The 26,864-nt window shown below is 31.0% G+C and overlaps 3 protein-coding genes and 1 long non-coding RNA gene across 9 annotated transcripts in view; 2 read left to right on the plus strand and 2 right to left on the minus strand.

Annotated features, from left to right (window-relative positions):
- Positions 1-6,168, minus strand: part of LOC106663865 (GRAM domain-containing protein 2B-like) — an 83,132-nt gene extending 76,964 nt beyond the window's left edge. Inside the window, exons 1-2 of one of the 4 annotated variants that reach the window (XM_024229793.1) lie at positions 6,088-6,168; positions 4,767-4,824 (exon numbers count right to left, since the gene is read on the minus strand). In XM_024229793.1, the coding sequence (XP_024085561.1) occupies positions 4,767-4,824; positions 6,088-6,124 (95 nt within the window). In that variant the 5' untranslated portion in view covers positions 6,125-6,168. Of the gene's footprint in view, positions 1-2,967; positions 3,057-4,731; positions 4,825-5,626; positions 5,728-6,087 lie in introns of those variants that run through there. The other 3 variants (XM_014389060.2, XM_024229791.1, XM_014389061.2) reach the window with 3 other exon arrangements.
- On the plus strand, positions 3,835-9,811 carry LOC112128029. 2 transcript variants are annotated; one of them, XR_002910830.1, is made up of 2 exons: positions 3,835-4,491; positions 9,612-9,811. It is a non-coding gene; the product is annotated as an uncharacterized LOC112128029 (long non-coding RNA). The 2 variants fall into 2 exon arrangements; XR_002910831.1 differs by lacking the exon at positions 3,835-4,491 and adding an exon at positions 6,074-6,159.
- On the minus strand, positions 9,770-19,605 carry LOC106663863 (importin-11). 2 transcript variants are annotated; one of them, XR_001340102.2, is made up of 20 exons: positions 19,233-19,605; positions 16,969-17,069; positions 16,782-16,895; positions 16,479-16,710; positions 16,227-16,401; positions 15,924-16,160; positions 15,700-15,852; positions 15,543-15,583; positions 15,278-15,460; positions 14,884-15,216; positions 14,646-14,810; positions 14,378-14,576; positions 14,230-14,309; positions 12,809-12,966; positions 11,021-11,117; positions 10,787-10,944; positions 10,620-10,712; positions 10,311-10,440; positions 9,981-10,251; positions 9,770-9,898 (listed from the first exon to the last, which is right to left on the minus strand). XR_001340102.2 is itself a non-coding variant. In XM_014389059.2 (19 exons), exons 1-19 carry the CDS (start codon positions 19,359-19,361, stop codon positions 10,147-10,149), a joined length of 2,883 nt encoding a protein of 960 aa, XP_014244545.1. In that variant the 5' UTR covers positions 19,362-19,605; the 3' UTR covers positions 9,945-10,146. The 2 variants fall into 2 exon arrangements, 1 of the variants encoding a protein (XP_014244545.1); XM_014389059.2 differs by lacking the exon at positions 9,770-9,898 and having other exon boundaries at positions 9,945-10,251.
- A 1,997-nt stretch (positions 19,606-21,602) lies between these two features.
- LOC106663807 (probable ribosome biogenesis protein RLP24) lies at positions 21,603-25,630 on the plus strand. Its single transcript, XM_014388898.2, has 4 exons — positions 21,603-21,827; positions 24,957-25,143; positions 25,223-25,372; positions 25,441-25,630. The coding sequence occupies exons 1-4, from the start codon at positions 21,747-21,749 to the stop codon at positions 25,536-25,538; spliced, it is 516 nt and encodes a 171-aa protein (XP_014244384.1). The 5' UTR covers positions 21,603-21,746; the 3' UTR covers positions 25,539-25,630.
- The last annotated feature ends 1,234 nt before the right edge of the window (positions 25,631-26,864 follow it).

Below are 26,864 nucleotides of genomic sequence, written 5' to 3' on the forward strand. Positions count from 1 at the left end.
TAGATAGTCTTACAATAAATTTTTGATTTAAATAAATTTATATTTTATAAATTTTACTTAATCTTTAGTCAGTTATACATATTCTCTACGTACGCACGAAACCATTGTCGTTTAAGGCGACGTGGCGCGTTCCCAGGATAGGAAAGTTCAGATAAGACTTGGGCAGAAGGGTTAGGATTAATTTTGGAAGCGGGATCAGTTAAGTTCGTTGACAAAAGGAATGTTGAGGTCATTGTGGATATTGAGGTTGCTGACGTAGAATCTTTTACTCTTACTCTTTAGAGATTTTACGATTTATTTGAGAACTTTTGATTGGAAGAATTGGTTGCGCTGGATATTGGATGGCTTTGGGGATTCATTCTTCTCCTCAAATTTTTGCTTTCAATCTCTGATAAACCCACGATGTTCTTGTTGTTCATAGGATTCGTGTTAGAAGAAAGAACTACTATGTCACCCATGGATGGAAAGTCAGCAGTAAAACGTATAAAATATGAGACCAAGAACGCCCCCTTACGGGACGCCGGCTTATATTGGTCTGATATCTCAGTATTCGTTCTGAAGCAGCTGTCGGTTGAATAGGATTCTAGGGTAAGGCAATGGATGGTGTGTGTACTAAGGTAGTAGAAAACGTTTAAGTTTATGTGTGGTGATTAGTGACCGTTAATCGATATTTATCTAGAAATCGTGAGATGCAGTCTGGTGTGATGTAGGTTTCAGAAAAACATTTTCTTTATCGTGCCAACGTTTCGATCTTTATTGAGATCATCTTCAGGGCCTAGGATTTACAAACATTGTTTACATATAACAATTACATTTTGGATGTGGAAAAGTGAATTTATACAATGCAAAATATATTTATTTTTTTAATATATTCAATCAAAGTATTGAGTGAGTAGAAATACTTTGATTGAATTTATTTAAAAAAATAAATAAATTTTGCATTGTATAAATTCACTTTTCCACATCCAAAAAGTAATTGTTATATGTAAACAATGTTTCTAAATCCCAGGCACTGAAGATGATCTCAATAAAGATCGAAACATTGGCACGATAAAGAAAATGTTTTTCTGAAACCTACTTCACACCAGACCGCATCTCACGATTTCTAAATAAATATGTTTAAGTTTATAAAGAAAAAAAAACATTGGAATTATAATTTTAAAACCTTATTTAAACCATACACAATTCTATATTATTAGTTTGAAACTATGTAATTTTATAATAAATATTGTTTTAGAATTAATTTATGTTTCATTATAAGCTAATTTCAAAGGTCTTGCAAATTATAAATTTTAATTAATCATTTGATTTTTATTCGTCCGCTGTGTTTTTTGTATTGATAGATCAAAGATGTATTCAAGAATTTTTTTTCATAATATTATAAATCATTTCTTTATTGCAGTAAAGAACAGTAAAGCAAAATTGAAACATTTTTATCTTAGATGATCATGATTCACAAAATTTATTCCTCCAACAATAAAAATTTAAATAAATAAGTCTACAAAGAATTAAATATTGCATTTTAAATCTTTTTTTTTTAATTAGGTTTAAATTTTACCCAACAAGATCCAATATTATGCACATAATTATTAACAATGAAATTTAAAACAGTAAATTTTCTCGGCAACCAACCAGTGTTTGGTATTTTTCCCTTTGTGAACTTCATGAGAAAAAAATATCTACTTTAAATAATCCAGAAACCAACAAAAGTATATAAATTTTATCTGATATCTAACAAGCACATGAAAGTTATTGTATCCAATGTACCCATTTACCCATTTTTCTAGCCAACCGGATTTTTTCGTTAAATATTGCAGTACACAATACACATCAAATATATAAAGTAAGATTTTTTTCTACAGGATCAGCCGGTATTTATTTTCCTCTCTTAAAACTACGGGCCCGGCGACAATTTAAGAATAGGTTATTAAACATCCCAAAATACTCTGTTAATAGCTTCACTATTATCCAAGCTTCAGATCCAGGAAACTCTCAAGGCCTGCCTTATTGAAGAATAATTATTATTATACTCTTAAGAATTAATTTTTTAAAAACCTATTTTTGTTGTCAACGTCTGAATGTACTAACTATGTACAACTCTATATCAATATTTAGATACTTTATATTAATTATTTTCCCACTTTATTATTAAAGATAATTTATTTAAGAACTGTGTTATTTGTGCCTTGTGAATTGTATAGTGAATTTAATTTAAAATTTACTTTGGCTTATTTTCAAGGGTATAATCATTTTATGGAATGAAACCTCAATTTGTGCATTGTCCTAACTGGCTTAGATGAAATCCTCTAAATGCCAAAATCGATTTTTGATCAAATAGTTCAATTTTGTATGTATTAACCAAATGAAATATTTCCCAGCAAAAAAAATCCGATAGATTATTTTAAAATATTGAATTAGACTATTCCTCGTATTGTTCAAATAGAACGTAAAACATTATAAGAGGGTGCTTTTTAAACTCATAAATACATTATAAACAGATATAGAAGTGAATAATATTATTAAATGCCTAGCCTATTTTGAAGAATTGCTTACGATCGGCGTTAGTTGATTATCTGTGATATGTATTTTCTATGTGTTATAGCTATAATAAACATAATTTAAACAGTTCGTAAAGTTGTATTTTTTTAAATTAATTATCGTGGTCTAAAATTGAAAATAAAGAAAACTGGTTAGTAATAGAAATAGCATATTATTAAGAATATTATATGGCTTCATTATATTGCTTCGATAATAAACTCGATTTCTTGTTACGAAATGAACTTCAAAGTTAGACGGTTCTCTTTACGACTTGACTGTTTTGATGCCGAGCCTTTCGAGTAAATCCGGATGTTCTACTACATCACACTATTGACCAAACAGTCCGTTTAACTCTTTCAAAACCAGTCTCGTTCTTTTCCTATTGTGCTTACACTGTAGGTATGACAATAAAGAGAATTCCATACTAACCAGGTGGGTGTTGGAGACCTGCTCAGATAGCACTGAGGGGCTGACTCGAGGTCTGGGAAGAGAGGAGAGTGCGAGAGAGAATGAGAGAATGCGAAAGGGAGAGAGAGAAGCCCATATTGATCCATACAGCACCCGGCAGTGTTCATCCAAACACTCACTGCCCCACTTATCCCTCCTATTCTTTAAATACATCGTTAATTTTTTACCATTCACATGATAACGTTTAACAAGTGCCGTTTGATATATCAGTTTGTAAATATAAAACTATAAGCGATGCTATCTTAAATACAAGCGCTTTGAACCTTCTCAGGCAGTACTTACTAGTTTCATCGATGATGATTATGGAAAACTTAAAGAAAAAGTTTTGTTTTGAGTTTTATCAAAAATCCTTAAACAATTCAACATTATTATCTTAACATTATTACTTTTATAATAAACAAACAAATGTTCATATTTTTATCATAAAGATTTTTTTAAACTTTTCACACTTCAACTTTGAACACTTCAAGAGTTAAAATAAAGAGCCAATAAAAGTATTAAGTGACTTTCTGATATCAAAATTTTAATCATGTCCATTCAAATCGTCAAACCTAGGCTGTCAGGTTTGGACTGATCGAGAGCGTTTCAAACATTTAATAAAGGCTGTGAAAAAAAAACACTATTGGTGTTAGGAAAATATATATCAATTTTATTTATTCAAAAGCTCATTCGTTATTAAGCTTACAATTATCCAGTACAACATTTATGCCAAGAAAGTTTCAGGTTTGCATTGAACCATAAGGACAGTTGAATTTCATTTCCGGGGAGTTTTCTTCCAATGACCGCTTCTTCTGCCAAGAGATAATTTAATTAAATTATTTATTTTAAACACCAGATGTCAAAACTGTAACTATAGTTATTTTAATTTCTTAATCATTAAATTTATCCAAGATAAGTTTTAAATTGTTTGTACATTTGTCATTACATATAGTGGAAAATTGAGGATTAGATGAAAATAAGGTGGAAATGTGTTTAATTGATGTTTGATGGTCTGCGAGTAGATGAACATGTCGATCAGCTCAAAATAAAAAATAAATGGTTCCTAGTACAAATAGTAAATCTTCGGTCAGGCTGAAAATGACCTACTATCTAATAGTGATAACAATAACACTGATAGTAAATAAAGAACAACGACAATCCCTGCAGTAAATTCTGATTTGATCACGTTTTAACTTATTCTCCAGGCCTGTAAATATTGAACCATGGAGGGGAAAAGTGGTAATCCGATGTCAGCGTTTTCGTTCATATTCCAGCTTTTTTTAATTTTCAAAGTGGTCTCATGTGTCAGAATAACATTTTTGCGGTTTAACAAGCCTTACACTTCGACGGGATCTTAATTTGTGCTGATTAAGAGTCTGAATATCAGAAGCAAACTCAAACTCAGAATGCTGAAAGTTTGTTGACTAGACTTCTTTTCGTATTCGTAAATCGATTAAATTGTACTGGTGTGCACCCCGCAAAAAATGGCATATTATGTTCAAACTGGTATGATTTAAAAGTTATATTTTTATTTAATCAATCTAAATTATGTTGATTCAGGTCGGCCAGAACTGCCAACGCAAATAGCAAAATAACCAATAGTATCAAATCTATATAATTATTTGCTGTGTATTCCATCCCTTTCCAAATTTAAAGGGTCGAATAATGATTTAACTTTCTAACAGTTCAAAGCTTAAACTTTCATATTGTTTAATGATTTACCAAGCTTTTGTTTCCTGTACTTACGATCTGAGATCTGTTGCAGCCTATATTGTACTTACTCATCTTCGTCTATAGACGAGTCGAGTGACGTCTGAACTTGAAACCAGTCGGAAAGATCTAGATTGGAAAAATTAATATTTTATCAATCATACATGCCAATGAAACAATGAAATTTTAATATAAAATGAAGAGTCGGAAAAAACCTCTTCATACAACTTCATGGTATTCATTATTTATACAATTTAATCTTCTATTTAAAAAAAAAAAGAGAAGTGTTTATACAATAAATATGATTAAAATCTATTAATTTACGTGTTTTCTTTACATATTATTTATGTATATAAAGCAAAAGCAGAGAAAGTTTCTAATAGAAAAGTTTAAAAAACTAAATTAAAAAATGTCTATTGTTACTGCTTTTTCTTAAATTTTCATCGTTTGTATTTAAAGCATGTCTCTTATTAAGCAACATTAAAACTTAACGCTAAACTTTTTTTTTAATGGACAAGTTGAGACAAGTTGACAACCTATGAAATTACGTGTTTTCTTTGCATATTATTTATGTATATAAAGCAAAAGCAGAGAAAGTTTCTAATAGAAAAGTTTGAAAAAACTAAGTTAAAAAAACGTCTATTGTTACTGCTTTTTCCTAAATTTTCATCGTTTGTATTTAAAACATCTCTTATTAAGCAACATTAAAACTTAACGATAAACCTTTTTTCTTTTTTTAATGGACAAGTTGAGCCCACCTGTGTAATACTTTGTTCAGACTAGATAATTATACAAAGATTATAAATTAAATAATTTACAGGGTCGTTTTGGTTTTCATTGTGAACACAGACAGTGCTTTGCGAGAGATGTTTCCTTAAGAGTTCTGTGTTAATTTGGCATCGAATACCAAAACACTGGCAATTGTACAAACCTCCATTTAGATTATTCCCGATATTACAAAGAACCTAAAACCGATTGGACTAAATATTTAAAATAAAACACAGAAAAACACGTCGAAGGTTTTGTTAAATATGCGACCAAGAGAATCTGTGGACTCTGCTCTAGTGAGATTACGTGTGCATTAAAAACGGATTAAGCTTTTAAAAACAACCCGTGTACTTGTTTTATACAACGACCTTGTTATTCAGACCTCTCTATTGAATTTGTCTTCATAAATCTTAATTAATAATAGCTCACTGTCGAATAAAACGAGAAATTACTGTTAGTATGTATACATCTATTGTTACTTTCAAAACAATTTTAAAATTAATTTACTACATATGAAATGAGAAAAATTGGATAAAAACTAGGTTTTTTTTAAACAAGACAACTGCCATGGCGGGTAAAATCTAACATTAGCCTAAATAAAAGACAATTTTGTTAAATATTTACCCGATTCCGGTGAAGCTGTTGAAGAGCCGGCAGACATTGCTGAAAGCGCGAAATGGAACCACTCTCGACCGTGTAAGAAACCAAACTGATTTTAAATATCTAAAGAAATGAGAAGCAAAGGTTTCGAGATAACGAACCGTTTGATTGAAATATATAATTGTGTTCTTTACTTCTTTAGCTTATCTTAAAACCTTAGCGGGGAGAGAGAAAATATTTCCCTCTGAGTTCAAAAGGAACTATGTTACCAAATTGTGTCACCGGGTTGTTGGTCTGTCTGACATTGTTCAGCAGTATTTTGTTTCGTAATCGAACGAATAACAACCATTTCAACCAACGCCCTTAACTGATGTTAACGCGACAAAATGATTTATGAGTCTGAACATCGAATTGAAAGCAGTTTGATATTTACAGAGTACTAAGTAGCAATATAATTACGAAGGAATTCAGCCCAGCGAGGTCATGCGGACCACATGTTTCTAGATACAACTATCAGCTCAAAAGCCTACTTTGTTGTAATATACCAATTATTAAACATTAAAAAATTAAACATTAAAAATTAAACATTAAAAATTAACATAATTTTATTCGTAATGTTACAAAAAATGGTTCTCACCACAAAATATCAATAAATTATGTTGAATTTTTTTAAATTAAATTTATTTTTAAAACTGGTGGTAAAGATTTACATTTCACTATTCATTTTTAACTGTACAAGTTCATATGGCTTTGTTCTTTTTAATCTTCTGGCCTTGTTTCGGTAATGTAAGAGTTTGGTCGCTTCCACATTCTCGTGCTGGCCGAGGTGTCTGGTTTTTGGCGGTAAATCTTTGTATTTCTGCCGTGACCTCAGGAAACTTAAGATCCCTATGTAAGTCCTTATACCTTATGTACCAATGGCCATGTGTTTGGTACAATCCCATAGTTGAATACCATATGTCCACATAGGCTTTATGACTTGTTTATATAATATTTTATTTTGTACAGAAAGATTTGAGCCATGTCCTGTCAACCAGTATAGTCTATACCTTTAACCTATTTCTGTCTTTTTTTTTCTTTACGTGTTCTTTCCATCTAAGGTTAATATTTATATATTTAGCTGTATCACTGTATGGTATAGTGGTTCCGTCGATTGTGAGCGACAGAACATGGTCCACTTTTTTGTTTGTAAAGATTAGATTAACTGATTTAGCTTGATTTTCCATTTTTTTGTCCATTCGTTTATCTTATTACATTTTGGAGGATTTTGGTTGAATGGTTGCTAGTCGGTCCTAGTGATATCACTGCTGTGTCATCTGCAAACGTTTCAATTTTTACTCCATCTATTTTCAGAAAATCACTGGTGTATAACAAGCAAAGAAGTGGACCTAATATGCTACCTTGTGTATTTATTGCATTTATTGTTTTTAATTTTGAATATTGATCTTCTTGTTTGACTCTAACCAGTCTGTCAGGTAGGAACTGATAATATCAACATTCTACTTTGGTATCATCCCTTTTAGTTTATTGATGAGCCCTTCTATATATTGAATTTTTAAAAAAATCTTTATTAAAACAAACTGATTCAGCATTTTCCATCTATATGGACTTTGATTGTTTTTCATCCCGTATTTTCCTTATTGAAATGTCTCTTATAAATCATTGACTTGTTATTTAATGAAATATTACATATGCCAGAGAGACTGCAATATATATAAGCCAAATAAAATAAAATAATACAAAGAAATCAATAAAAATACAAAATAAATATATAAGATTAATGGTTGAAAGTAGTACATTACGTTACAAGTTTACAAATGAATATATTATGGTATGATATGGTAACTTACTATAATTTATCAGCACTTGCCTGATCTGTCATTTGTAAGTAGTTGAGTTATGAAAGTTGAGTGAAACAGACAGAAAATATTGATAGAGAGTTTTGTTTGGCCTAAGGGATTAAAAAGGTAATTATGTCTTAGGAAGAGGTACATTAAAATTTTTTGTTGGTAGAAAAAGTGAAACAATATATCCTTGATATGGGGTGAAGATGAGAACTATTTAAAAAAGATAAAAGAGGGAAAAGGACCACAAGGACAATGTGTAAAGAACTGTGGTTGAAGTAGGATACCCTTGTATTTGTTACATTTTATTTTTGAGTCTTAAGTAATAAGTAAAGCTAATTTATCTGTACTTTCAATTTTTTTAAATTGTTGTGTTTGTGAATGACTTTCATAATTGGTTTAAATTATTTAAACAGTTTTGTAAGAAGTGTTCTTTAAATTATCTATTTTAAGATTTTTTACATATTATCACCCTCACAATTTTGGGGATGACACTTTCGGAGATATTCAGTTTTCAGTTAATTTGGTTTCAACAAGTGTGCTTTTATTTGTTTTATTTTACTGTTCTCCATATCCTTTCCTTTTAATTTATTGGTCCTCTTCCGATTCTTTTCCTACCCCCGAGTTTTGGAAATGTCGTTCCTTCTTTGTTGTGGCGTTGAAAGAACGTCACAATATATATAAAAAAATAGAACCAAATCTTCATATTATCAATTGGCAACAAAGGGCATGGTGGAAAAATAGTCAAAATTCTTAAGATCTTGTTGGATCTCCATAGTTGGATAAATCAGTTGGGTTGGAGGTTTTTCTTGCCAAATATGCTCAAGAAATAAATAAAAAATATTTTTTTTACCCAATTTATTGAATCATCCAAAAGCACTTCGGAAGGTTTTCAGTTCTTCTTTTTGTAATTTTCTTCTTAATATAGACAGAAAGTGGATTGATGATGTTGATAACTGTTTTTTCGTTTCATAGAATATTCACTTATTCAAATACTATTTTGTTTTCCACATTTAATCAATAGCTTGCCTTAATTCACTGTATAAATGTTTTATTTATTAAAAATATACTATATCTAAAGTTATTTATTTTCATAGAATTAGCTGAATTTTCGACTTGTTCATTTATTATCTATTTGTGATACTATTATATCTACTCCTGATTAGGAATTTGTACCATACAAATAAAGTAATTCCTGTCATATAGGAAGGTATAATGTCCAACTACCAACTGGATCAGATGTTTTATGATACCTTTTACGTGTACCAATTAAAATTCCATGAGATGTGCCAGCTTTTGAAACTACAACCACTAGCGTGGCATATACTAGTCTGACCATCCCCAGGTCCTACTTTCCAGCAGCAAACCTTATAATCATGGGAGAATTAAACAATAACATAACAGTAACATAAAACTGTGCTTACTTTGGAACAGTTTGACCATTATTGCATTTTTCTAAGCTACTTTCCACTTCAGTGCATTTGTCATAGAACAAAAAGATTTCTCATGTGGTGAATCTCTATTCAAGGATAATTTGAATAATTATTATCAATCAGAGCTATTTATTTTTTAAATATATTTTATTAAATTACATAAATTGTACAAATATATTTTTAGGGGAAGTGGCAGGGTATTATTATCCTCTTTAACAATATTATATTAATGAGAATTAAAATCTAATCAGCACCTAATTTTTGTTTATAGGTTTTTTTTCAACCTTTGGGGCTATTTATTCTTGACAGAAGAGGAAAGCCAAATATTTGAAGCCTATCATCACTTCTTTGCAAATTATAGAGAGGACAAGGTTGTTTTGGTTTCACGTAAAAATTACACTTCCTTGCGAATTGGAAAAAAAAAATTAGTAAAGAAAAAACATCATTTATACATAACAAACGACAAATTTATACTCAAAATTTAATCGTATTAACAGAACTTAAATTCTGCAAATGTCAAAATGATAATCAGATAATCAATAATTTTTATAAATACATCTAAAAAAAATTACATGTTAGATCATAAATCATTTTCAAAAGAATATTTTGTGTTTAAAAAGATCAAGATATATTTACTTACACACAAGGCTTCCTTGGTAAAGAAAGACATCTATACATTTTTTTGTTTTTTAATGTACAGTGTTCTCTCAAATTATAACACTAATGTTAAATATTTTTAGGTAAAAGGTTTGTGTATTGGCATTGATTTTATATCTCAGCTAATACAATTATTTCCTTATGCATTATCACAGAGGAACATAAAGTCGGACCTGTGCCAAAGTCTCAGCATCGACCGTCTGAACAAATTGGTCAAATTGAAGTGGGCTCAGTGAATTTTTTAACTGCAAAAGCTTAACAAAAAAATAAATTAAACTTTGACTTCAATATATACAATATCTACCATACATACTTGTAATTGCAAATAATCAATCAAGCTTATTGTATGCACTAAGTCCCTCGAAACAACCAGTTTTTTCCGGTAACTATTTTCAGTCATAGTCTCAGAATTTTCCATCAATTCATAACTGGTTAATGTTGAGCTGAAAAAAAGTTTAAACAAGAACTTGAATTTAGGTTATAAAATTATGCATTATTTCATTATTATTTTCCTTCAATTTTTTGTGGATCATACATATAAGATAAAAACAATAATACAAATATCGTACTATTTTATATGTCAAGAAAATAAAAAGGCATTTAAATTTAAAAATTAACTTACTCAAATGGAATTGAATTGTCCTCAAATGTAACAATGTCATTAAGAACTTCCGATACAGCCAACAAAATACCACAGAATTTGTTATATATAAACCTAAAAATGTTCATTAGGCTTAAATAATCTACGCAAATGTTTTTAATAACATTTTTAATTAAACGATTCATTACGATGGATCTGTCGGGAGAAGGGATGCGAGTGCAAGCGCAAGGATTTTCTTCTGCCTGGGTTTTACAACGTAAGGCATGTCTTCAAGCCACGTATCAATGAATTTATTAAATATTTCATCTTTGCTATCTGGAGCAGAAGAACTCACCTCCTTTGCTGCCTAAAAAGAAACTTGAAATAAGCATTTTTTTTCCAAAGCTATCAAAATAGATTATTTATGGAGTTATGCAGTTTACCTCAATAAAAATTTCTTTTGATTCTAATAACACTCTTGATAAAATTGACAAATAAACTGAAAACACTTGTGGACTCAGTGTTTCATAACAAATGCTTCTGAAATAACAAAAAAAGAATTATTAAAAAATGTGCACATTTAATATTATACTAGAGTTATAAAAATATGTATGTTAAATTGGCATTAGGTTACTTATTGAGTCTCATCACGGACTGTTTACTGAAGATGGTGCAAAGCGGAAAAGAGTTTGAAAAAAACAGTGCCCTTTAGCGTATATTCACCAACACACAGACCAACATCCACCATCAATATAAAAAGTTATAGATTATTTGGAGGTTGTCTGGTAGGTTTAGAAAAACATTTTCTTTATCGTGCCAACGTTTCGATCTTTATTGAGATCATCTTCAGGGCCTGGGATTTATAAACATTGTTTAAATGTTACAAATACATGTAGGATGTGAAAAAAATAATGCTAGAGAATTTATACAATGCTAGAAAATTTTAGATTAAAAAAATAAATAAATTCAATTTTATCTCTTTTTTTATATCTTTTTTATCTCAACTAAAAACCTTAATTAATCCAATCCGATTACACAACATTTGAAAAATGGCAAATAGGAGGAAAAATTCAAAAGGTGTGATTGAAATGGGAAGTTGGTGTCCGAGTGGATCGAGGTCACGATAGCTCAAGTGGTAGAGCAGTGGCGTATCAAGCCGAAGATCGTGGGTTCAAATCCCACTCGTGCCATTCACTTTTTTATCTCAAATAAAAAACCTTAATTAATTATAATATATTAATTGGTCGAGCAGACCACGAAATTAGTGAATTTAAATCTAAAATTTTCTAGCATTGTATAAATTCATTTTTTTCACATCCTACATGTATTTGTAAAATTTAAATAATATTTATAATTCCCAAGCCCTGAAGATGATCTCAATAAAGATCGAAATGTTGGCACGATAAAGAAAATGTTTTTTTAAAACCTACGTCACACCAGATCGCATCTCACGATCTCCAAATAATCAATGGCTAACCGTCACTAAACACCACACATAAAAAGTTATTGTAACTGGACTGGTTCCATCTATGCTCACAGGTTTCATTGTCACTCAAATGCTTTTCAGTTTAGCGCCATCTTAAAAGAACAATTCCTCACTGAAGAAAAGCCAAAATCCATTTGAATAACATTGAAACTCACAAGTGTAGTAACCCCGGTAAATGACCCAGTGCCGGTTCAACATGTGCTCACCTGCTTGTAGACCATTATCCACCATCAAATATAAAAATATTATTTTAAAAATTATCCATAATTATGGACATTACATAAATATATATAAATATGGCATTTAAGAACATATAAATTTATTGATTCTTTGAGGTAAGCATCTAATCATTATAAATATTCTAACTCAATAAAGCTGAAAACAGATTTCTGAACGAATCTAGACTAGTCGGAATACTAACAAATAAAATAAAAAATAGCCAAACAATGCTCCAGGTTGTGTACACCACCAGATAATAATGGGAACAATGTGGCCACCCAATTTTCTTACAAGTCACATTGCAATTTTGGGTGTAATTTCTGAAGAATACCCTTGAATTATTTTATTTTATTATTTCCTTTTTTTATATAATTTGTGTATAATTTGAGAAAGTATCTATTAATAATAAAGTAAACGTATAAAATCCAAAATCTTTTTCTCAATAATTAAGTCATAAAATAAAATTAATGATGAAAACATACACATGGATTTTTTCATACCCAAGTTATTAATATTGAAAACTTACTCAAATAGTTTTGGTAACAAAGGTTTAACCAAGACACAAGATAAAGATGGGTTGGCTCTAAGGAATAACTCTACAAGCTTTCCAACGACCACCAAACCTTCAGGTCTCATGTCTATCATTATATCTTTTAGAGCCTGGACCACACGCTCCCCATAAACCTGCAAAAAGAGTAGAAAGATGATACAAAAAAATACAAATTGTTAACGTACTATATATTATCGTGCAAAACGTTTGTCTGCCAGGTTTGTTTTTACATTGAACTTACATAAACTTATATTTATATAATAGGAAAAAAGCCTGTTTTTACTTTATTATTTATATCAATCTTGAATATACACATTTACAGCTTTGTATAAAGGGAACAAGTTCTTTTTTTACATGACTGTTAAACAATGAATTTTGCCATTCAACTTTTTTACCTGGAGAATAATTTAATTTTAACATATGACCCTGAGCATTGAATATGATAAACTCACATTTTTATTTGATAAGTAAGATAACATCACAATAATAATAATTATTATTATTATTATGATACTGAAAAACTTTTTTTTTCTCCCATAATAATTTCAACTACGAGGTTGTATATCCCTCTGGGTATCAGTGTTTTCCAAAAATGTATGTCAGCTTCATGCTGGATTTGAACTCGGGACCTTTATCCTTCAGTGATGAATCACCATGTCAGTGCCTTAACCGATCAACCACCGACACCCCCCAAAAACAGGTTTTGTAGACCTTTCTACCATTTTATATTCCAAGCTGTTATCAATAAGTCAAAACTGTCTACTGACTCAATTCTACCTGTACTTACCTATACTTACAATTATATTTAATACACATTTGCTGTAAATTTTAGAACCCAAAATAATAATATTTATAAATTTCATTTATTAATATCAGATATAATTAATGATGAACCTTCAATATTATATTAAAAAACAATAAAAAAATCCAATTATTCTCATCCTTGATCGTATTTTTATGCAAAATTTTCTGCTTGGTTCTAGCTACTTGTCTATATAATTAAAATTTAGTTTTAAAGTAGTGAAGTACAGTTTTCTACCTGTCTTTAAATAAACAATAATTTGAAGTTGAATGGCAAACATTTCTTCATAAAAATGAGTTTGTTGTAGTTGGAATTTCTCAATACAGATAACAAGGGTTAGAGAAATTAGGAGTTTCGACATCTGACTCGTCACATTAGCAGTTCTGTGTTCAAATTCCAGCTCCTCAACCGCAACACCCAATAGCTAAGCCCTCTATGACAAGCATTTCAGCTGCTTAAATCATACAAACAACTGACACACAAACAAGGACTTATTATTTGGCTGACAATTATATATCTGGTTTAATTCTGTTTCACAGATGTGAATCCTGAATTTAGCTTTAATTTTGAACTTAAGTAGCTAGATACTACTTACCTGAAGAAATTCATTTGGTGCCAGTAGAACATAAGCAGATGTAATAGAAATACAGATCCGCAATGTATCTGAACTGTTTTCTTAAAATAATAATAATAATAATGTTATTTATAAAATAATATTTTTAAGCTTCACCAACAATAATTACCTAAAAGGGCAGGCATATTCTTATACAATTGTAGTATGGCATTTGATGGACCAGGTATGTTTTCAATCACAGCTTGCCAAAGTTCTAAACCATCTTCCAAAAGGTAAACATTGCATTTTTCATTAACGTCAGTACTTAATGAAATAATTGATAAAATAAAATTATAAACTTCAACCGAATGATTTAATTTTCCCAATGCCTAGAAAAAAAACAAATTGTCGATTAAGTCAGCAAAAAGTTATTTTTAATTTCATGTAAATAAACTTACTTTGACTAGATTTACAAGGGTAGTAACAACGGCACATCTTAGCATGTTGTGGGGCTCAGATTCCTCCCATAACACAGGAAGGTATTGAACAAGATTATTGTAATATGGTTCAATACAATGATCAACACGTTCGATTATAAAATATAAAACATGTAAAATTCTCATCTGTAAAAATATATCGGAAATATGTTGAAATTTGAATTAAAAACATCGTAAAATTATACTAATTTGTACATACTTTAGTATCACATTCCTTTGCTTCTTTTAAAAGATTAAAAAGAGAATAAAACGTCGGTTCCAAGTATTCCAAGAATTTATCTATATTAAATTCAAAAATATCAATGACGCTCTTTATCGTATTAGCGGAAGTCAAACGGATCACCATGTCCTCTTCGGGTTTGAGGAAGTTTATCAAAGTCGAATATACTAGCGGAAATAAATCCGGTGAAATCTTAATTCCAGTCCAGCAACCAATAAGCCAAATAATTCTCTTCCTCAGAACCTTGTAATTTTCATGTTGAATCGACAATTCTTTAACAAGCGTCGTAGTCAGCCAATTGTCAAAATCAACCTTTAAAAAACATTCATCAGGTTCAACAAAACCCTAACTATTTAATTTATTTTTCCCTAACCTCATCATAAAGTTCTGGTGCAGTCATTCCAACAACATTGTAAATGGCATCTTTGATCAAAATCGCTTGGACATCCTCAGGTGGCACTATGGCTTCATTTTGTCTTAATAAATCTAACACAATAGGTACAAATGTTGTTCTAAACTCATTGAAAAATTCATTAAACAAATACTCAACGCTGAGCTGGAAATATAACAATAATAATTTTAAAACTGATTACACAACATCTTTAAAATGCTTTCCTATAAAAATAAAAAATAATTACCCTCCAATTGAATTTCCAAGCATCTCCACTTTCAACGACAGCTAAAAATTATAAAGAACATGTACAACATAGAAAAACATACATTATTTACTCTCTTTACATTAATTTCTTTAGATAACTGACTGTATCAAAAAATGTTACAAAATAAATGCTGTACCAAAAGACTCAGGATCCTCTTCCCACATTTTAATTTCATTTGGTGTAATAAGAAAGTAATGTGTTATTAACTTTCTGCATATCGCACTTAGCACATCTGGCGAAAAAAACGATTCCTTTATTTGTCGTTCCCTAGAATTTTGTTCCTTATTGGCTGTAAGTAAAATTATTAATTGTTTTTATTCTTTAACACATACAATTTTAAAGTAACAATGTAAGTACTACCTAAATTGTACGTAAAAATACTCCTTATTAACGTAAAACACTGGATTATAAACTGCTCGTATATGTATTGTTCTCCAGCAGGTGTAAAAGTAAATACGATGGTAAATTCCAACACAGGTAAAATATAATTGATAAACGACTCTTGGTGCGCTTCTAAAAAACGTTGCAAGATGTTGATAGAATTACTAATGTATTTAGTTGCCAGCTCGTCAAGTGCTTTGTCATTAAGGTCTTTTTCTAAAAAAAATAAATAAAAAATAAAGCTAATTGAAGAATTTTTTTAATTTAAAATATTATAATTACTCATTTGCAACATTATTTTTGTCCTTTCTATCACCAACTTCATAAATTTATCGACCAGTTCACTTTCAGATGGATTTCTGAAACCTCGAACTGTCAATTTTTCTAAAATTTTCAAACACAACAACGTTTTAGATAGGATCAACCAAGAATTGCTGTCCAATTTATTTTGCTGGTACTGAAATCGAGAGGAAATTTTATATTATAAAGAGAACAACGCTGATAATAAGTCTGACAGTATCAATTAAAACATACGGAAAAGAAAACTTCGCTGACGCTAGTATTCCAAAGGTTGAATATATCCGAATAAAGGAACGCTGTCAGATCTTGAAACATTTTTCTATCGGCAGAAAGTCTTTTGGACGAGAGGGTCTTAATTATCTCATGCAGGACCTTCAAAGCTCTTATCTGAGCCAGGAAATCATTACTTTGTATGCTTTTCAAAAGATCCGGTATCAGTTCTGGCCAATACTTGGGGCAGTCAAACCTATGAATGTAAACTTTAATTAATGAATTATTTCATTTATTAATCAACACTTGTTTAATTAAAAATCTCACCTTGCAATTTTAGCAATGAGCACAGATAAATGAACTGCTATCATTTTAGACGGCTCTTTAAGAACAAAGGGTAGTGACTGCCGAAAAGACTTCTTTTCATCTTCAGAAATTGCACTTAGAAAAAAAGAGATTAATATATTTTGTTTAATGAAAAAGAAAAGTTATCACTTTAGCAGGGAAAACATACTTTGATGCATTCGGTCTCCAATATTTGTCAACTCCATTTTTAAAATATAAAACAGCAATCAGTCTCACGTTCTCTTCAATTGAATGGTCACAGAAAACATCCTTTCAAAAAAATAGAGAGATTGTTAAAATAAAATAAAAAAAATGTCATCATACAATTAAAGGCTAAATTCCATAAATCAGGGCTTCCCAAATTGTGGTTCGCAGAACCCTTGGGGGTCTGCCGACCAACTATAGGGTCCGTGGCAAACTCCAAGAAAAATTAATAATTACAAAAATAAACATAGAATAAATAAATAAAATTAGAAAACTAACAGTTAGTACAGAAAGCAAAAGTTTTTTATATAGCAGCAGCAGTCATTGTGTTCTCCACAGACATGCTTTAGCTATGAAACAAATCCTGCCTTTTTTAAGAAAGTTTTGGATGAATCTGTTCAAATTATTAATTATATCAACTCGCAGCCAATGAAGTCAAGACTTTTCAAAATACTACTGGAAGCCTTCATCATTCCCTGCTTCTCCAGAGTTAGGTGCATGTCTCATGTAAAAATACTTTCAAATTACAGGGATTATGTTCTGAAGTCTTATCTCTGTTTATGGACCACAATGTCAAATTGGCCACAGTTATCAATGATGAGAAATGGCAATGTCTATTGTCGTACTTATCAGATATTTTTATTAAAATGATCGAGTCTTTCATTGCAGGGGAAAAGTATCACAACTTTTGATACTAATGACAAAGTTCTCGCCTTCAAAAGAAAAGTCCAGTTTAGGGTTGAATCTGATGGGAAGGAAGAGGTGTTTTCCAGTGTTAAATGATTTTTTAAAAGAAAACAAACTGGAGTTTGAGAATACCACATTAATTGATGAAATATGTGAACACCTTTGAAGTTGGGAGATGCCCTTTGAGCACTACTTCCCAACAGCCCGAGATACAATGCTCAAAAACCATAATTGGGTGGTCAAACCGTTTTCAGTTTTGATAAAGTCAACATACTATCTAAAAGTGAATACAATGTTTGATAAACATTACTTCAGACTCTATCTGAAATCTACTTTACTTAACTTGTGTCTGAAGATCATGGGTTCAAATCCCACCTGTGATATAAATTTTTTATTTAAAAAAATCACACTCCACCACTTGAGCTCTACTTGGGTGATCAAAGTCACGGTAGCTCAAATGGTACAGCATCAGTGTATTTTATGCTAAGATCATTAGTTCAAATCCCACCTGTGACATAAATTTTTTATTTAAAAAAATCACGCTCCACCTCTTGAGCTCTACTTGGGTGATCAAAGTCACGGTAGCTCAAGTGGTGGAGCTTCGGTGTATTTATCCTAAAATCATGAGTTCAAATCCCACCTGTGACATAAATTTTTTATTTAAAAAAATCATGCTCTACCAATTGACATAAATTTTTTATTTAAAAAAATCATGCTCCACCACTTGAGCTCTACTTGGGTGATCAAAGTCATGGTAGCACAAATGGTGCAGCATCAGTGTATTTGATGCTAAGATCATTAGTTCAAATCCCACCTGTGACATAAATTTTTTATTTAAAAAAATCACGCTTCACCACTTGAGTTCTACTTGGATGATCAAAGTCACGGTAGCTCAAGTGGTGGAACATCGGAGATTTTATTCTAAGATCTTGAGTTCAAATCCCACCTGTGACATAATTTTTTTATTTAAAAAATCACACTCCACCACTTGAGCTCTACTTGGGTGATCAAAGTCACGGTAGCTCAAGTGGTGGAACATCGGTGTATTTATTCTAAGATCATGGGTTCAATTTCAACCTGTGACATAATTTTTTTTTTAATCATGCTCCACCACTTGAGTTCTACTTGGGTGATCAAAGTCAAGGTAGCGCAAATGGTACAGCATCAGTGTATTTTGGTTCAAATCACACCTGTGACATAAATTTTTTATTTCAAAAAATTGAGTGTAATTGATTACAACATTGCCAAAAAAGATAGTAATAATATTCATGCATTATTTTTAAAAATAATAATAAATATATGTTGCTTTTAAAATATAAAGCTGTCGAATGATTTGCGTCGATAAAACATTAATTTGTAATGTCTCATCCTTTATAAGAGCTGCCAAAGGGACGTGCATAAAACGTCAAAACTTTGCCATGGGTTACACACAGACTCAAGTGTTCCAATCTTATAAATATAGAAAGAAACATTTAAATTAACAATGTTCAGGATATTTCTGTACTTGTGTCATGCTATGAAAAAAATAATCAAAATTGTTACCTTAAGGATGACATAAAAGCCAGGGACTGTCTCCCAGGCTTCGAGTTTCTGTTGGGCAGGCTTCAGCACGTTGACGTCCTGGCTGACCGCCTGGCGGAGTATCTCTAGGACGACAGCGTGGCCACTCATTCCGTAGTTCGTCGGGTTTCAATTCGAATCGGAAGTGAATGTCGCAGGCGGCGAGCTTTGCATCACTTTAGGGCCGGAAAGGCGATCCTCGTACTTTACACGGTTCCGCCTTCAGGGAAGCTCTTCACCCAGAGACGATCATAACCGGCGGCCCGTTTAAACAAAAGGGATTAAAATCGACAATGGCAAACGACAAATACTCAGGTTACGGTGAAGCCGTAGTCGAAGTAACCTCACGGTTTCGAACGACAACATTGCCCTAAAGATTAGAGATACGTCAAGTGATCGGACGTTTCTCTCAATGACGCAATCATCACATCATTCAAAAGCTCTAACGAAAACAAAAAGATATTTATCGATATTTACATTCTCTGTAAAGAATTATCACTAAAAATTTATTAATAAAAATAATTGTTTTATTTGCATTAATTCAAATATTGTACGAGTCAACAACAACCAAAACTGATTTTATTGATGCGATTGATATCAACATTAATATTATACACCGCATCTCACGATCTCTAAATGATCATTAAATAAAGGACACTAAATACCACAAATTAATAATATAATTTTTTTCTGACCTAGTGTATATTATAATTGTTCAAGCTTTTAAGGAATTTATCCTATTCAATTATTATATTTTTTCATTATTATATTTATACCACACAAAAAATACTAGAAAAAACAAAACAGCAGAAAAATAAAACAAAACAGAGAATAAACGATATAAACTTATATTAACAAAGACAAATTATACCATTTAATTTTTCTTATTTCTAATTAACCTATTCTAATTAATTAATTGAAAATTAGCTCATGTTAATTTCAAATTAACTCTTATTAACTTTGTTATTTATAAATAACCCCCTCTTAACTTTTTTATTTTGACTTTTGTCTTTGGAAATCTATATTTGGAAATGATACCTTTTTATTTTCAAATTAAAACTTTCTAACTTTAAATTAACCATTTTTAATTTCAAATTAAGACTTTTTCAATTTAAATTAACCATTTTTAACTTCAAATTAACACTTTTTCAATTTAAATTAACCATTTGTAACTTTACCTTCTTAACTTTAAATTAACCATGTCTAATTTCAAGTTAACTCTTTTTAAATTTTTTAATTTCAAAATAACCGTTTTTAACTTCATAACAATCTTTTCTCACTTCAAATTAATCCCATTTTATCTTCAAAATTGACCTTTTTATTTCAAATAAACCCTTTTGCAAATTAATTTAGCAGGTTTTTTTATTTCAAATTTCTCTTTTTAACTTCAAATTAACTTTTTTTAAACTTTTAATTAACTATTTATAACTTCAAATTAGTCATTTTTAATTTCAAATTAACGCTTTAAAACTTCAAATTACCTATTTATATTTAATTTAAAAATTATCACTTTTAAATTATAATTAACACTTTTCAATATCAAATTTGCTTTTTTGAATTTAAAAGTAACCTCCTTTTAATTAAAAATTAACCTTTTGTAAATTCAAAATATATTTTTTTGAAGTAATAACACTTTTGAATTTCAAATTAACGATTTTTAATTTCAAATTAAGCTTTTTTTAAATTCATAAATAATCATTTTTAATGTAAAATTAACCCTTTTCAACTTTAAATTAGCCATTTTTTATTTCATCTTTATATATTTATTAGATATATTTAGATATACTTTATTACAAAACGTTGTTTTTATGTGTACTGTTATATATCATATTAATACACATTGGTTTAACGCTACAATTGAAACAAGTATTTATATGAAAAAGTGAAAACTATGATTTAACATATATTTATTAGATATATACTTTATTACAAAATGTAGTTATGATGTATACTATTATAGATTATGTACTATTATATGTTATATACTATACCTATATACATTTATTAATATACATTGTTTTTTTGCTAAAAATAAAACAAGTATTTATATTTTTTTTTTAAAGTGAAAACTATGTTCTAACAAAAGTTTGCAAACTGATGTGCACTTGGTCACTTTACTGGGTCTGTCTACTCTTGCAGATTTAGATACTCTAAACGCGTTTCTTCCGCATGCCATCATCAGAGCGGACTAAAAACAGTACTCTTTTTAATATAATTTCTTCAAAACTTTTGTCTGAAATATGTATCATTGGTATGAGCAATATTATTTCAACAGAACTGATTCAGTAGTTTTAACGAGCTCCAGTAAGCGCGCTCTAGAGAGTCTACACTCTAGAGGTTTTGGTCTTTTACTTTAATTTTTGGTTCGTCAGAGCAACCTACCCGAAGTGCGTTCCTTTCGCCTGGAGCACGTGATGATTAATATTGACATTTCACCAATTGGGAAACAAATTGTCTAGTTATTTGCAGCATTAAGTTTTTCAGTACTAAAATAAAATGCGTATCGAGACGTGTTATTTTTGCTCTTCCAGGATTTATCCAGGGCATGGGATACAGTTTGTAAGAAATGACTGTAAAGTGAGTATGTTTCTAAGGCATTTACACATAAATGTACCGTTTCAGATGTAATTATATTATATTTTTGCCTAAATTAATTAAATTAGTTAAGCATTTAAGTGTTTAAATTAAATAATTCACTTATTGTTTAGTATACGATGACTTTTTAATTGACATTTGTTATATGTATAATCAGGTCATATACTTAATTAACTCTGTTCGATGAAGTACTAGATTAATTATTTAGGCAATAAATTATGTGCGTGCTTTAGGTGTCTCACTGATATGAACATTGTGTCATTCGTGTGGTGTTTAGTGACCGTTAGTTAATGATTATTTGGATATCGTGAAGTGCGTTCTGGTGTGACGTAGGTTTTAGAAAAACATTTTCTTTATCGTGCCAACGTTTCGATCTTTATTGAGATCATCTTCAGGACTCAAAGTGTTTGTTTCCTGTGTAGTTGTGTTATGTGAGCACTCACAACACGACACCCAACAATGACACATCTACACTGAAAAAAAAAAAAAAAGCCCTGAAGATGATCTCAATAAAGATCGAAACATTTTATTAGGTTTTGTGGTCTGCTTGAACAAATAAGTTCTTTTCAATTAATTAAGGTTTTGGTTGAGATAAAAAAGGCAGAGTCAAAAGCGGGATTTGAACCCACGACCTTCGGCTAAATACACCGGTACTCTACCACATGAGCTATCGTGACTTCGATCCACTCGGACATTAACTTCCCATCTCAACCCCACCTTTGAATTTTCCCTCCTTTTTGTCATTTTTCAAATGTCGTGTAATCTATTTGATTCTCAGCGACAAATGAAATGGCCATGAAGAGCTTTAGTGAAGTATACTTCATTTTGCTTATTACATTTTATTAGGTTTCGTGGTCCGCTTGACCAAATAAGTTCTTTTCAATCAATTAAGGTTTTGGTTGAGATAAAAAAGTCAGGTCACAAGCGGGATTCGAATCCACGACCTTCGGCTAAATTGAAAAACAGCAAAAAGGAAGGAAAATTCAAAGGTGTGGTTGAGATGGGAAGTTAGTTTCCGAGTGGATCGAAGTCACGATAGCTCATGTGGTAGAGTACCGGTGTATTTAGCCGAAGGTCGTGGGTTCAAATCCCGCTTGTGACACTGACTCTTTTATCTACACCAAAACCTTAATTAATTAAAAAGATTGAAACGTTGGCTTGATAAAGAAAATGTTTTTCTAAAACCTACATCACACCAGACCGCATCTCACGATCTCCAAATAACCATTGTGACATTTTTCAAATAGTATTTTGGCGCAGGGAAGAAATTTTTATTATTGTAGAGCACATTTCTTTCTAATCTCTATATTTAGAACTGCATTAGGTATTTTTGTAACTTATTTTGTTGTTTAAGTTCTTTTTTTAAGAATTTTTTTGAAACAACTGGGCCAGTTACGAACAAATATACGATTTAGGTTGCTAAAAATTCATACTCCTGTTATTATCAAGATTGATACTACATACATGACTAAATTATATAAGTTTTTTCATAAATAAAGATTAATTTACACAGGCAAAATTACTAAGAGGCAAAAAATTCTGCCCACTTATAATATAACTTGATTAGTTTATATTTTTATATGTTAATCAAAGGTTTACATTTTTTAACGTTTAATAATTGAGTCTTTGTCTAAAAAAGTAAAAAAAGAAAAAAAGAAAAGTAAATTGCTAAGGAAAACGAAAAATAAAAAAAATTTTAAAAAAGACGGACAGTTAAAATTTGTTTTAATTTTGGTTTAGATTTTTAATTAACAATTAAATATCGCGTATTTCTTCCTCTTGCCCTAATTACATCTCTAAGAAGCCTCGGCATACTTTCTTCAGTCTGGAAATGTCTCTTTGCTGGAGGTTAGCCCATTCTTCCTGAAGAGTCCTTTCAAGATCGTGGAGTGTATTAGGAAGTGATGGACGTGATATTATGCGTTTTTTGAGGTTATCCCATAAATGTTGGATGGGGTTCAAGTCTGGAGAACGGGCTGGCCAAGCTAAGAACCTAATATAGTACCTAATAGTACGTTTGTACTATGTGAGCGACATGTGGACGGGCATTATCGTGCATTTGAATAGGATTGTCGCTGATTTCACTGATGATAGACAACACGTGATGTTCCAAAATTTCATCCACATAGCGAGTGGCCGTCAAAGATCTCCACGAACAACAATCAACTCTGTTCGACTCTCCATTGAAATTCCCACCCACACCATCACTGAGCTACGATGAAAAGGTTGGAAAAATTATAGGCTTCGTATCTTTCATTTCGCCTTCTCCACACTCTTTCACACCCATCTGGAGAAGGTAGAACAAATGTACACTCATCTATAAAAAGTGCAGCAAAACCAATCATCCAAAGATCAATGGCTTAGTTTTCGAGCAAATGTGAGCCATGCATTCTGTATGTTCTGTTCAATTCTGGTCCTCTTACGCTGCAAAACCCATCGCAGTCCATACTGATTTAATCAGCTTCAAGCAGTGCGTTCAGAAATTAGACACCTTGAACTTCCTGGAGCTGGTGAATTGCTTGAACAACAGTAAGGTGCCAGTTTCTCAAAATTCTCAAAGTCAAAAAATTATCATCCTCTGGTGCTAGGGCATCCAGAACCGGGCATTCTATGTTAAGACCCAGTTGCTAGAAAACGTCTAACGGCGTCTCTCAGTGTTTCGTAGGGAACTCTGATAGCAATAGCTGCATACCTGATGAAACATCCATTATCAGTAAGAGTCGCAACATCCTCAGTACTAAGTGGCATTTTTAAGTTTAAAATTGAAATTAAGAAAACAAAGATGAAAACTAAACAGTTTATTGCTTTAGAACTCAATGAGACTGAATAAACATTTTAAATTCCGTAAACATTAAACATTGAAAAATCCTTTATCCTTGCTTAGGATTAAGGATTAAGTCTATTTACATCTAATTGATATTCCCAATTTAAAACATAAACAAATATTTATGTATAAAATCACTGAGAAAATTAAGGGCAGGATTTTCTTTTATCGAGAAAATAAAAATAATCAGTTGGGTGGAATTTTTTTCCTGTCAGTGTAATTTTAGTGCCTCCTTTTGTTTATTTTTTAATGATAATTAATGGATTTTCTTTAATTTGCATTTTTAGATATTTAAATTCTGTCGGTCTAAATGCCACGCAGCCTTCAAAAGGAAGAAGAACCCAAGGAAAGTCAAATGGACCAAAGCGTACAGGAAGACGGCTGGCAAAGAGCTGGCAATCGACCCTTCATTTGAAATGGAGAGAAAAAGAAATATACCTATGAAGTACGACAGAGAATTTTGGCAAAAAACGGGTAAATATGACACGGTAGTTGAGAAAAATAAGAAATTAATTATACGATAATTTTCTGGGTTTTTTGTTGTTGTTTGTAGTCGAGGCAATTAAAAAAATAGAAGAGATTAAGACAAAACGACAGAACACATATATTATGCAAAGGTTAAGGAAAGGAAGAGAACTAGAAAATCAAAGAGACATAAGGGAAGTACAAAGAGATTTGTCTTTGATCCGCTCACCAGCAGCAGGTAATTTCTTTTATTTGATTAATTTTTATACTCTTTAAAACTTAATTTTCCACATAATTCTGTTACAGGCCTAAAAGAAAGAGAAAAAGAAGCCCTAATTGAAGAAATTCATGATTCAGATGTGGAAATGGATGACAATCAGAAAATGATGGAAGTTGTACAGTAAATTGTTAAATTTACAACTAATCATTATTGTCCGTGTCTATCCCTGTAAATAAAACTTTTTTTTTTTTTCAAATATATTTTACTTTTTCTAAATGCCAATTTGGTTCTGTATGTTCCCTTCATCATTCATTACGGCATCGGATAATTTATTTAAATTCCCTCCCTAGTGAGAGCTTTAACTTTTTCTTCGATGTCATTCAGTATTTTTATATAATAAAAAAATATAATGAGAATGTTGTTTATTAAATGACATCATTCGGGTAACAATCTTGCTGCCAGGGCAGCCTAATTAGTCTTCATGGAAGGGATTCATATTGGCCGCAGAGAAAGACTTCCTCGCATGTTAGAAATAAGATCTGGAAAACTGCCTCAATGAGAGGCAGACCACTATAAACAGAGAAATTAAGAGAGGTATGAGTTTAGTTTCTGAGTGGTCAGCATATCAGCCTCGACTTGTAGACCTGGTTGTGGGTTCGATTACCACCACCATTTTTTCTTTTTTTCAAACTCATCTTCTCCCCAAAAAACTGCATCAAATAATAAACATACATCGCATACATGTTGAGAAAATAAGGGCATTAAAAAATAATTAAAATTTATAAAAGAAAGTGAGAGAGGTTCAAACTTCTGTAAATAGGAAATGGTCTTGGCACTAAGAATAGTTCACTGGACTCTGGAGACATCCATGTATTTCCTCATGGCAAGAAACTGCAAATTGCCAAGCACATCCTAATTGAATATGTTCAATTTGAGCTGGTAGAGGAGTACCTGTGATATATCTTGTAGTTTGGGTCTACTTATTAATTAGGTAATAGTTGAGTAAACAGTTATTTTCTGATGATGAGCTTCAACAATTCTTCAATTTCTTAAGGCTGACTGATCTATTATCTGAAACTTAGAAGACTAACACTCAAATGTGTGTTGAAGCTGGTGACCGATGCAGTGGACCTGATATGGCTGGCGGAGGTTCCTTAGGGTGTGGATGGTGGTACGAACATGCACTGTCTGCCACCCGAATTTTTTTTATGTCAGTTGCTTAAGCAAATCCAGGAATACCTGACCATGTTCCCTGCTTAGACTGGCTTACTGGCTGTTGGCTTTTGTTTTTCTATATTAACCCATTATGATTATTTTCAGTACAGATTATGACCCATATTAGATGCCTTAATAAATTTATTTTTAAAAATGACAGCGTATTGACTTGGACGTATGACATGGGCCCACTTAAGATTCATTTAGGTGTTATCTAATGGTGAATAACTATTCATGAATGATTTGATTTGATTGCTAAATTATATTGGTTTTAATTTGATTTGTCGCCACAGTG

Source organism: Cimex lectularius, unplaced genomic scaffold, assembly GCF_000648675.2.
Source record: "Cimex lectularius strain Harlan isolate CLEC.00 unplaced genomic scaffold, Clec_2.1 scaffold41, whole genome shotgun sequence".
Lineage (NCBI taxonomy): Eukaryota > Metazoa > Arthropoda > Insecta > Hemiptera > Cimicidae > Cimex > Cimex lectularius.

Excerpts from the sequence above, each read along its gene's own strand:
- LOC106663807 (XM_014388898.2), top strand. The coding sequence starts at position 21,747 with ATGCGTATCGAGACGTGTTATTTTTGCTCTTCCAGGATTTATCCAGGG. Across the intron at positions 25,144-25,222 it reads AGAATTTTGGCAAAAAACGG|TCGAGGCAATTAAAAAAATA; the intron begins GTAAATATGACA and ends TGTTGTTTGTAG. Across the intron at positions 25,373-25,440 it reads GATCCGCTCACCAGCAGCAG|GCCTAAAAGAAAGAGAAAAA; the intron begins GTAATTTCTTTT and ends ATTCTGTTACAG.
- LOC106663863 (XM_014389059.2), bottom strand. The coding sequence starts at position 19,361 with ATGAGTGGCCACGCTGTCGTCCTAGAGATACTCCGCCAGGCGGTCAGC. Across the intron at positions 14,577-14,645 it reads CCCTTGTAAATCTAGTCAAA|GCATTGGGAAAATTAAATCA; the intron begins GTAAGTTTATTT and ends TTTTTTTTCTAG. Across the intron at positions 10,252-10,310 it reads TTGATTATTTGCAATTACAA|CTTTTGCAGTTAAAAAATTC; the intron begins GTATGTATGGTA and ends TTTTTTGTTAAG.